The sequence below is a fragment of the Engraulis encrasicolus genome, chromosome 22 (genome assembly GCF_034702125.1).
Source record: "Engraulis encrasicolus isolate BLACKSEA-1 chromosome 22, IST_EnEncr_1.0, whole genome shotgun sequence".
NCBI lineage: Eukaryota > Metazoa > Chordata > Actinopteri > Clupeiformes > Engraulidae > Engraulis > Engraulis encrasicolus.
This window is the reverse complement of record NC_085878.1, coordinates 4,050,543-4,063,042: the sequence shown is the minus strand read 5'-3', so window position 1 is coordinate 4,063,042 and position 12,500 is coordinate 4,050,543. Positions and strand designations below refer to the sequence as shown.

The window sequence follows — 12,500 nt, the reverse complement described above, 5'->3', positions numbered from 1 at the left end:
TAGAAGTGTGATGTGCACTTTACTACATATATACAGTATAACAGTCAAGTCAAGTCAAGTAGGTTTTATTGTCAATTTCTTTACATGCACTGGTCATACAAAGAATTTGAAATTACATTTCTTGCTTTCCCATACAGACATAGACTAATTAAGGTAAGGACATAGACAGTATAGACATAGACAGTACTTATACATGGACTTAAGACAGTGTGGACATAGACAGTGCTCATACAGACATTTAAAGTGCAAGACTGGACAACAGAAGACTTGTAGAGGACATACATTAAGAGGTATTTGTTGTGTTTTTTTTGTGCTTTTCCTAAAAAAAGTCCTTTATAGCGTTCTGACATGGTAATAGTAGCATTTTGAAGAAAATAAATATAAAAAGGTCTGTCAAGTACACCAGCAGCAGTGTGTGTGTGTGTGTGTGTGTGTGTGTGTGTGTGTGTGTGTGTGTGTGTGTGTGTGTGTGTGTGTGTGTGTGTGTGTGTGTGTGTGTGTATGTGTTTAGTGCAGGTAGAAGATGCGGTGTGCGTCTTGTGTGTGGTATGTTGGTGTGTGTGTGTGTGTGTGTGTGGTATGTTGGTGTGTGTGTGTGTGTGTGTGGTTTGTTGGTGTGTGTGTGTGTGTGTGTGTGTGTGTGTGTGTTGTGTGTGTGTGTGTGTGTGTGTGTGTCAGTGTGTGTATGTTTGGGTTTAGTGCAGAAAGTGCAGTGTGCTTGTGTGTGTGTGTGTGTGTGTTGTGTGTGTGTGTGTGTGTGTGGTGTGTGTGTGTGTGTGTGTGTGGTGTGTGTGTGTGTGTTGTGTGTGTGTGTGTGTGTGTGTGTGTGGGTGTGTGTGTGTGTGCATGTTTTGAGTTAGTGCAGGTTGAAAGTTCAGTCACAAGTATAGTAGTGCAGGTGGAATGTTCAGTCGCAGATATGGTGGTGGGGGATGGGGGGGGGGGTTGTCAGTGGCCTTGCTGGCTAGAGGCTGACAGTGGGGGGAGGGGGGGGGGGTTGTCAGTGGCCTTGCTGGCTAGAGGCTGACAGTGGAGGGAGAGTGGGTTGAGTGTTCAGCATCTTGATCGCTTGGTGCATTGTGCTGCTCGCCAGCCGGGTGGTACGGGAACGGAGGCGCCTGTACCTCTTTCCAGAGGGCAGGAGGCTGAACAGTTTGTGTGCAGGGTGGCTTGTGTCTTTGATGATCATCAGTGCTTTCCGGGTGAGGCGTGTGGTGTAAATGTCCTGCAGGGAGGGGAGTGGTACTCCAATGATCTTCTTCGCTGTGTTCACAACACGCTGGAGTGTCTTCCTGTTTTTCTCCGTGCAGCTTCCTCCCCACACTGTGATGCAGTTGGACACGACGCTCTCTATGGTTCCTCTGTAGAATGTTGTCATGATGGAGGGTGTAGCACTTGCCTTCTTTAGTTTGCGCAGAGGGACAGAGGGACCATTGGGTTAATGTCATGCAGGTATCGATTTTGCCCCGTAATTGCGTAATTGCGCATTTCGGTTATTTCATTGAAAAAAAAAAAAAGTAAAAAAAAAAAAAAAAAATTTTTTTTTTTTTTTTTTAATTTTTTTTTTTTTAACATCCGGGCCGGATGGAACCCTCTGGCGGGCCGGATGCGGCCCGCGGGCCGTATGTTTGACACCCCTGGTCTAAGTGTTTACACAAAGAACACATATCAACACATTAGACTTACAAAAAAAACAATTAACATGCAGGACTGGAACCAAAAAAACATGTAAAGATGCAGCCTATCATCCAAACATGCACATATACTGCACATACTGTATAGTATAGTACTGTACCGTACAGGCAAAAAGCATAGCCCTCCACTTCAACTTTCACATACTAAAAGGGATCATTCCAAAAATAAAATGTGCCCGCCAAGCACCATGTACAGTTTCAACTCCAAGCGCTTTAACATATGAACACACACTGTCTAAACTGTACCGTACAGGCAAAGTGGTCCAGAGTGCCATTTAGGGAGGATTTGCACTTGCACTCGCAGCCCGTTTGACACAGAGCAAGGGAAGTAGGTCTATGTTCTTGGAGACGTCGTACGCTGTGCTAATGTTGGTAATTTAGCCTGCTTGATTGCGGCGTAATAGCCTTTCCCTAAACACCATGCTGAGACATTAGGGAGTGATTCTGCTCCATTGGAATCAGCAAACTGCCTAACTGAAAAACTTTGAAACAGGCAACTTGAAGCTTTTTATATCACAAAAAGCCCAATTTCGATGCCGTTTGAGTGTTTATATGCACATTACTTGATGCCTATAATAAGCATGCATATGAGCCGTGACAGTGACGGTATCCTCGTACTTTTCTTCTACACTTTGCTTCACAGACATGACTACCCCAAAATGCATTACTAATGACCTGAGACTGAATGACATTAAACAAACCAAGCCTGTACGAAGAAGTTATGTGAGAATTTATTCCGGCACTGAAAATCTTTACAGGCCTCAACTCTCACAAGCTGGGTGATATTTTAAGTGTCTGGCACTAAGGTGTCTGGGTCTAATGACGGCATCTGACATTAAAGCACCAGACAGCCTTTTCTCGCGAGCTCCGAAATCTCACCTCGATGGCTGTTGATGTAGATCACCTTCTCCCCGGACTTGTGGGCGTGGTCGTTCTCGTCGCCGATGGTGATGGTGAGCGTGTTGGTGACCGTCATTGGCGGGCGGCCGCTGTCCGTCATGACGATTGGCAGGTAGAACTCCTTCTGGGTCTCGCGGTTGAACTGGCGCAGGGCGGTGACGGTGGCGGTGGCGTTGCCGTTGTCCTGTAGGTGGAAGTCGTGGCTGAGGCGGTACTCCGGCGGCAGGGAGAGGGTGAAGGGCCCGCTGTTCTCCTCCGAGTCCCGGTCGACGACGTGCAGCAACGACGACGTCTGGTTCAGCATCACCACCTGGTATTACGAAACATATAGTATTATATTGTACACATTATTATACACAGCAATGTTCATTAATATGCATGGTCCCTATTAGCCGCATAATATGGTCGATCACGTGCAGCAACGACGACGTCTGGTTCAGCATCACCACCTGGTATTACAAAACATATAGTTACATTATATGCATATTATTATTATACACAACAATCTTCATTAATAAGCATGGTCCCTCATAATTAGCCTCATAATACGTCCGCTAACATGTAGCAATGACAAGATCTGATTCAATATCACCACCTGCTGTTATAAAACTTCTATTATGAAGCTGCTAATGCACTTTTTACAAATGCACTTTCACTTTTACTAATGTAGCCTACTTGTTGTTTTTAACAGAGACATTTCTATTTTCTTTAACATCTCTTTTATCTATCCTTCATATACTTTTTAACCTCCTGGTCCTATGTTGTATGTATACTGTCTACTGTCTTTGCACAATCTGTATGTTACTGCTGCAACAAATGAATTTCCCCATGGCGGGATAATAAAGGGCATACTATATAGTATATAAAAGAATTTAAACGTTTTAGCGATTAATGACTGGACTGACATTTAGATTATGTATTTTTAAACAACAATGTTCATTCACAGCACGAAAAGGGGGATTTGTGACAATGAACTCGTCCCTAATCGTCCACGGACTTGCCTAACTTTCGTCTGATTTTGAGCGCTTGAGAGAATCAAAACTATCAATTTTGGTGACACCTAACTCGCCCGGAAGCGAATCGCGAGCCGCGGACAGGTCTCACAGCAGGGTGTTAATGGCCCAACGATTACCACATGAAAGGCAATGACAGCCAGCCCGGAACGCGGACTAGCCTTGCTCTTATTGGACGAAAAAGACACGTGACTCAAAGTAAAAGAGCTGCGCTATTGGTTAGCAGCTACGACCTTCTATTGGTCACGTTGGATTAATTTATGCAGACCGTATACAGTAGGTCCGTATAATTATGCAAAAAATATTATTACTAATATAGCCTACCTAGGTTGATTTTACTTTGTATATTCACATCATTATAGGCTGCACTGTGATGGGGCTTTAGCATGCATGATGTGAATTTATTGATAAAATGAAAATGAATGAAATGAAAATTATTTAAAAAAAAAAACGCTTTTAATATCACACCAAAGCAAACAATGTACACACACTTTGACAAGAACCATGCAACTACACACATACCCTGCAAACAATAGGCCTATACTCTATATGCAGTGATGTACACAGCACTCAGGTCACAAATGTATATTAATAATAATAATATTAATATGCATGGTCCCTATTAGCCTCATAATATGCACTGTTTCAACAGTGGAATGGTATAAATAGTCGTTAGATTTCACAACCACAGTACTAGACTACTACCACATTACACAGCCTTTAGTAACTGCCCCTGTTACAAATAAGATGTTACCAGAATGGAAGTTATCCATTCGTAATGTTACTAAAGGCCCTGGGCACTGTCATGGTGGTGTAGTACTATGGCACTAAAGTTTTTTCAGTATCTATTACAACTTTCCAGTGGTGAAGTGGTGTGTGTTAAGGGAATACAATATTGATCTTGGCCATTTAGATAACTAAAAAACATTTTGGAAAATTCTGGGGTCATGTCATAATAGATTGAATAAGCCAGGTTATATAAATATCCAATTTTTATTTTAAAAAATAAATCATCACGGCCATGCCTTGGCCAACCGGTAGGGCACTCGTCTACCATGCAGCCGACCTGGGTTCGATTCCCTGCCCGGGTCATTTACCAACCCTTCCCCGTCTCTCTCCCCATTCACTTTCTGTCCACCTCTCACACTATCCTGTCATCAATGAAGTCATAAAAGACCAAAAAACATCTTTTAAAAAAATCCTCACCTGAGGGCCCGGGACATTCTCCATCACCACGGGAGCGTACGCCGCCTCGAACTCGGGCCCGTTATCGTTGACGTCGACCAGAGACAGCTGGAGGGTGGCAGTGCCCGTCATGGGCGGCGTGCCATGGTCCGTAGCCAAGATGACCAGGTAGTGCTGCGGGGCACTCTCCCGGTCAAGCGGGCTGGCCACGGTCACCAGTCCCGTCTGGTCCACGCGGAAGATGTGCAACGGGTCCGACTCGGGCGCGATGCTGTACGTGATCTGCCTGTTGAGGCCGGAGTCCGAGTCCGTGGCGGCGAGGGTGGCCAGGCTGGAGCCCACGGGAAGGTCCTCTCGGATGGGCGGCAGGGGCAGGAAGTGAGGTATGAAGACGGGCGCGTGGTCGTTGCAGTCCAGCACCTCCACCACGCAGTGCAGCAGGCTGGAGTGCTCCAGGTCCTCCACGCGGACGGTGAGGTTGAAGCGCTGCTCGGACGGGCGCTCATAGTCCAGCCGCTTCTTGAGCCGCAGCGTGCCGCGGTGCTCGGCGCGCTGGCTCTCCACGTAGAACTTCTGGTCGGGGTCGCCGGCCACCACGCTGAAGGTGAGCAGCGCGTTCTCGCCGGCGTCCGCGTCTTCGGCCACCAGCTCCAGCACGGCGTCGTTGGGCTCGCTGCTCTCGGGCACAGTGGCGCGGCACGAGCGCTCCAGGAAGCGCGGCACGTGGTCGTTGACGTCGCCCACGCGGATGTTGACCGTGGCCGTGCTGCTCATACCGCCGCCGTCGCGCGCCTCCACCACCAGCGAGTAGCCGTCCATCACCTCCCGGTCCAGCCCGCTGCGGGCCACCGTGATGGTACCCGTGGACGGGTTGATGGTGAACATCTCGGCGCCGCCGCCGCTGCCCAGGATCCGGTACGTCAGCACGGCGTTTTGCCCCACGGCCGCGTCGTCCAGGTCCGTCGCCGTCATCTCCATGACGGCGGTGCCCGGCAACGAGTTCTCGGGCACGTCGCCCTGGCAGTTGTCGGGCGCGCAGGCGAAGACCGGCGCGTTGTCGTTGATGTCCCAGACGTTGATGATCACGTCGGTGAACCCGGTGAGCCCCTCGCCGGCCTCGTCCGTGGCCAGCACCACGAAGCGCCAGGCGGCGCGCTTCTCGCGGTCCAGCGTCCGCTGGGCGTAGATCTTGCCCGTCACCTCATCAATAATGAACTCGCTCTCAGCTCCCTGGCCATGCAGCGAGTAGCGCAAGGCTTCCTGGTCAGCATCCTTATCTGGGTCAGAGGCGGTTACCTACAACATCAAAGGGAATAGCATTATGGCCAGAGAGTTAGGGGTGTACTTCGGCTTGGCTGCATGGCAAAACTTTTTTTAATTTTTTATTTTTTTCATGGAGCTGAGGGCTGTTTAATTATTAAAAGCTGCTGACGTTCTCATCCATGGGATAAGTTTTTATTTATTTAATTTTTTATTTATGTTGTTTTTCTTTCTTTCTCTCTCTCTCTTCAAAACTTGGCACAACTAGTTCTGTAGTATGACCATTCAGTGAAACGTTCCCTTTCCCTTCCCTTTTTCTCACAGGCTTGGCCTTTTCACACTTTGACAGCTGTCTGATTTTCCCCTTTCAGCCTCTGAGGTGCCCTGCAAATAAATCAGTCTACTTCCACACAGATAAAGAAAAGGCCCTAACTTCATACAAGGCGGTATAATGGACATGATAGGATACTGGTTATTGTTTGAAATCCTGACAGACAGCAGGAAAAATAGGAGACAAAAAAATAGACAAAATAAAATAACAAAGCAGCAGGCATCAACATCAAGACTTGACTTGATCAAAGTCTTGAACTCTTGAACAATTGCATCCCCCTGGTTGGCCTTATGATTAATAAGAAATGGCCTGATAATTTAGGCAGCTCCACTTCACCAGAGCAAAACAATCTGGTTTTGTTTTTATCTTCTCCCCTCAAGTCAAGTCCATAAATAAAACTGTTGCAACACCTTTACTCTACACAGCCAAAACAAAGTAAATATGATGTAGTTATATATATATATATATATATATATATATATATATATATATATATATATATACACACACACACACACACACACACACACACACACACACACACACACACACACACACACACACACACACATATATATATATATATATACACACACACACACACACACACACACACACACACACACACACACACACACACACACACACACACACACACACACACACACACACACACACACACACACACACACACACACACACACATATAGCATCAAGTGCACAGTGTATTGTGACATTTACCATACCTAACATGTACACATGAACATCAGCACATAAAAAATAAAAGATCTTGGTTTTGAGGTTAAAACATTTATTTAAGTTGGGGGTTAATTCTTTTTCTGTTTTTATTTTGTTAGGGTAATTGCTTTTTTTCTTTAATTATACCTGCAGAACAAAGTCAGGGGAGCCATAAAGCAGCAAGTCTCCAATGTTTGGCATTTAGCAAAAATGTTAAGTTATTAAGTATACACTAAACAGTGAAACATTGGTATATACAATAAATGAAAGATCTAGGTTTTAAGGGTGCTGTATGTTTGTTTTAGCTTTTATTGTATACCTGTTAAGTTATTAAGTATACAACAGTGAAACATAGGTATATACAATAAATGAAAGATCTAGGTGCTGTACAGTGGTGTAGTCTACTTTTTTATGGTGGGTATACTGTATATTTGAGTATTTTTTGAAGTGGGTATACTGTATATATATATATGTGCTATTCAAAGCAATGGATCAATCAATTTTAAGTGGGTATACTGAAATCCCTGAAATTTAGAAGTGGGTATACTCCGTTAATTGTTTTAGTTTTTTATTGTATACCTGCAGAACAAAGACAGGAGAGCCGTCCAGCTCCTCGGTCACGCTGCCATAGTACTCGTTCATGGTGAAGACGGGGGCCTCGTCATTCTTGTTCACCACGTTCACGTCCACGGTGGCGTAGTCCTCCCACTTCCCGTCCGAGGCCAGCACGTGCAGGGTGTACCTCTTGCTCTGCTCGTAGTCCAGGGGCTGGGCGATGAAGATGGTGCCCACCTCCGGCTCCACGTCAAACACCCCGCCCGCGTTGCCCGACGTGATCTGGTAACGAAGTTTGGCGTTGGCACCTGGATAAGGATACAATGAATTTTATTTGCCACGTATATATAATTACTATTCAGTAGAGACACCAAAAGAGTACTTAACATGCCTTTGCGTCCCTCAAGACAGAACCCTGTCCTGAGGACCTCCATTACTGTCCCCAGCACATGCCGCCTCACCCCATCCCCAATAGCGCGGTCTCCTGTTAAAGGGCAATAACAATACATTACAACATAGCGGTCCCCACGTCAAACACCCCGCCCGCGTTGCCCGACGTGATCTGGTAACGAAGTTTGGCGTTGGCACCTGGGGGAGGGTGGCAGAGAGAGGGGTGGGCGAGATGCTGACTGTCAAGTGTTGAATGATCAATGTATAATTCAGGTTATACAGAAGTATGCAGTCAGCCACCCTCTTTCTCAACAATGAAGTTTTACCATGGTGACTTCTTGATCATGTTGGGTTACCAATTAATTGTAACAACGATAGCGTTACATTACATTACATTACACTAACATTATAATACATTACATTGCATTTGGCAGACACCTTATAATCGTGTTGCCGACGTGATCTGGTAACGAAGTTTGGCGTTGGCACCTGGGGGAGGGTGGGAGGGTGAGAGGTAGACGAGACGAGACGTGGTGAAATTGGTTATAGTAGTAAAGCGTGAAGTGTGGGAGCCCCGGGTGGAGGATTAAAGGGGTATGCCACTATTTTGGGGCTTAATACAGTTAAAATCGTTGGCCGGTGTTGCCCGACGTGATCTGGTAACGAAGTTTGGCGTTGGCACCTGGGGGAGGGTGGCAGAGAGAGAGAGAGGTAGACGAGACGAAATGGTGAAATTGGTTATAGTAGTAAAGCGTGAAGTGCGGGAGCCCCGGGTGGAGGATTGAGACTATTGGGCTTGCGTGGTAGCATAAGCAATGAGGCCTGTAAAAAAAAACAAATCTATGATAATTTCACATGCTCACGGGTGTTTGAATCCAACACAGACCTTCTCTAAATCATTACCGAAACTTTCATTTACACAAACGCTCTCTCTAGGCCTGTGGAGACTAACTGCTATTACTTGTCGAAATTCCTAGTTGAGCTGAGCCTGTGCTTACTCCCCCAGCCCTGTGCTGGCTCTTAAACAAAGATTTGATCGTGCATTTCAAGCAAGCACACGAGAGGTGTGTGTGGAAACCACCACCAGTCTCTGGAGACGCTGGTTGCAGTATTTGCAGTTGAGGAATCCTTCAGGCTACGAGAGAGAGAGAGAAGGTGTGTGCAGGGAAGCCGACAGAGGGGGGGGGCAAAAGGGGTAATTTGTCCTGGGCCCTGGTAGAAAGGGGGCCCAAAATTGTGTTTCCATTACATTGTATGTATTGGATGGGGGGGACCCTTTCAGATGACTTTGTCCTGGGCCCAGCAAAACCTGTCAGCGTCCCTGGGTGTTGTGTTTGCCTACTGAACCCATTTAGTCTCACTAACACCCGGTAATGAAGCCGGTTGCCGGTCGCCTCAGTGCCTGAATTCTGAGCACCGCAGTGAAGACATCGACTTCAACGCGGCAGCCTCCAATTAGGGTGCACAGCAAGGCAAGACCAACACACCTCAATGGCAATCCAATACCCCCCCCCCTCCCCCCCAAATGGAGAGAGAGGGGGGGTTGGGGGTTGGGAGAGAGAGAGACAGAGACAGAGAGAGGGGGGAGGGGGTTGGAAAGATGGAAAGAGAGAATCCCAGGCTACGAAAACTTGTGTGGTATGTGCAGCATGAGAGTAAAGACAGAGATGGCATCCTTAAGCTCACTTCTTTCTGTTTGCAGGCGCTAATTAAACAGTGGAATGTCGAAGTAGAGGAAAGAAAAAAAAAAACGTCTTTCCTTTTCTGATTATATTTTTTTTCCCGCATTCTCCCCCACAGTGCTGCAATTCAATCCCAGAGGAGACCTTACAGAATGAGAGGGAAAGATATGTAAACAAACAAAATGGATAAACAAACACGCGCTGCAAACACGTATTCCCTTGCGTTCTCTCTTTTTTAAAAATCTGTTCTCCATGGACTTAAGCAATCGTGCTGACGGAGGGGGAATGGATGTGGGGAGAGAGGAGAGACAATGGGTGGGGAGTCTTATCGGAAACGACCCTGGGGGTGCAACTTGGTGTTAACTAACTAAAGACACACACACACACAGACACAGACACACACACACACACACACACACACACACACACACACACACACACACACACACACACACACACACACACACACACACGCACACGCACGCACGCACGGACAGTCGCACACACATGCACACACACTCACACACAAAAGAACGTGCACATACACATACATCGTCTTATTTTTTCTCTCTCTCTCTCTCTGTCTCTGTCTCTCTTTCTCTCGCTCTCACTCTCTCTCTCAGGTCTCTCTCTCTCTCTCTCTCTCTCTCTCTCTCTCTCTCTCTCTCTCCGTATCCACCCATCTATCTTCTATCCCTCTTGGGCTAATCAGTTCCGGTTAACAAGCGTATCCATGGCGCCCGCTGATGCATGCCACCCCAACTTCGCCGCTGGTGTCTGGCTGGCACTCTGTGCCTCGGCCAGTGACACGCTGTGCTGTGGCGTTGCCTTTCTGTACCACGCGGCGCTGGGCAAAATGGAGTGTGCCCTTTACCGTGTCTCATTCATCAGGGCCTCGGTGGCAGCGCAGGCGACGCACAGCTCACCCGTGATAAATGCCTGAAAAAAAGCCATTGCCACTCTTGTTCTCTGTCTCTGTCTCTCTCTGTCTCTCTCTGTCTCTCTGTCTCTCTCTCTCTCTCTCTCTCTCTCTCTCTCTCTCTCTCTATCATGTTCTCTTTAGTGTCTCTCTCTCTCTCTCTCTCTCTCTCTCTCTCTCTCTCTCTCTCTCTCTCTCTCTCTCTCTCTCTCTTTGTCTCTCTCTCTCTCTATCTTGTTCTCTTTAGTGTCTCTCTCTCTCTCTCTTTCTCTCTCTCTCTCTCTCTCTCCCTCTCAGTTCCTCTCCTCTCTCCCTTTACATCTTTCTCCTTCTCTCTCCCATTTCACACTCCCTCCATCAAGAATGTACAGCACTATGAGTGCATTCCAATATGCACACTCCCGTCCTCCACTTGTGCTTGTGGCCTTGCCCCGCCTCCTGGCCCCGCCTCTGTCGAGAAAACAATCAAGTTTCCCAGCTGCAAGCCTAGCCAGAGCAATTTTTGGGGGACTTTTCATTCACCATCCCAATTGCCAATGACAAAATGACATTAGAATTGTGCTTCTGCAAGATATTGAATTCATTTTGTATCGTCAGTGACATCATCATGAGGTCACAAGCAGGCAAGTGAGCAAGGGAGGACGGGAGTCGGCAGATTGGAATGTACCCTCTGTGTCTTTCCTTCTTCCTTCTCCTTCTGATCCTCCAGTTGTCCTACACCTTTCCCTAATGTCCCCACCCCACTCTCTCTCTCTCTCTCTCTCTCTCTCTCTCTCTCTCTCTCTCTATCTCCAGCTCACAGTCTCTCTAACACTGATGTAAAGTATGTCTTCCACCTTGTCCTCCTCTTCCTCCTTCTCCTCTTCCTCCCTGGCGGGTCGGGAGTCGAACCGGCAACCTCTGTGTTGCAAGTCTGACGCCCTAACCGCTCACCCATGACTGCCCCCTCTTCCCCCTTGTCCTCCTCTTCCCCCTTCTCCTCTTCCTCCCTCACTACATCAGCCATGATATAGTAGATAACAGGCATGCAAGCACCCCCCCCCCCACACACACACACCTCAGTACATATTCCAGAGTTACACAGTGGACTTTCACACCCGTAGTATTGGTGTGCCTCTCTATTAATTGACACAGCAAAAAAATGAAATGTTAGCCAGCTATTTTTTCTAGTTTCAAGTGAAAAACATCTTGTCAATCTTAATTCAAGTGAAAATCACCTAATTACAAGTACTTTTTGAACTCGAATTATATATTAATCATATATTAAGATATATATTAAGATTGATTGAAAATAAGCTTGCTAAGAGTTTCATTTCTAGCAGGGAACTCGTTCCCATCCTTCCCTGAGGATTTATACTGCTGGTTGCTACAGCTGACCCTGGGGTTGGTTAGTTAGCTGGCCGGCTGCTTTGCTGCCTTTCTGGCTGAGTGGTTGGTATAGGCTGGCTGATCTCTGGGGATGGATGGTCGGTTCTCTGGCTGACTGGCTGTTTGGCCGACTGGCCGGTTAACAAGCCAGGGTGTTATAGGCTCAAGGCCAGTGAGGAGGGCCATAGGGCATACAGGGCATTTGCCCGGTGGACTGTTGATGATTTTGCCCTGGCCTTGCCATTAAATGTCGCTAAGCTAGTGAAAGTCAATGGATCCGTGTAGCATGCTATAATGCTACACGGATCCATTGACTTTCACTAGCTTAGTGACATATTCCCTCTTTTAACTTGTCTTAAAGCAAGACAACGCTTAACATGAAAAATAAGACACTTTACCACCTTTATAAACCCCAGCCAACGATTTTAACTGTATTAAGCCCCAAAATAGTGGCATACCCCTTTA

General features: G+C 46.8%; 1 protein-coding gene across 1 annotated transcript in view; it reads right to left on the bottom strand.

Annotated features, from left to right (window-relative positions):
* The window catches only part of si:ch211-186j3.6 (neural-cadherin), a 386,437-nt gene that overhangs the window by 93,323 nt on the left and 280,614 nt on the right, over positions 1-12,500 (bottom strand). Inside the window, exons 17-19 of the mRNA XM_063189165.1 lie at positions 7,701-7,984; positions 4,814-6,088; positions 2,574-2,904 (exon numbers count right to left, since the gene is read on the bottom strand). Of these exons, the coding sequence (XP_063045235.1) occupies positions 2,574-2,904; positions 4,814-6,088; positions 7,701-7,984 (1,890 nt within the window). The remainder of the gene's footprint in view (positions 1-2,573; positions 2,905-4,813; positions 6,089-7,700; positions 7,985-12,500) is intronic.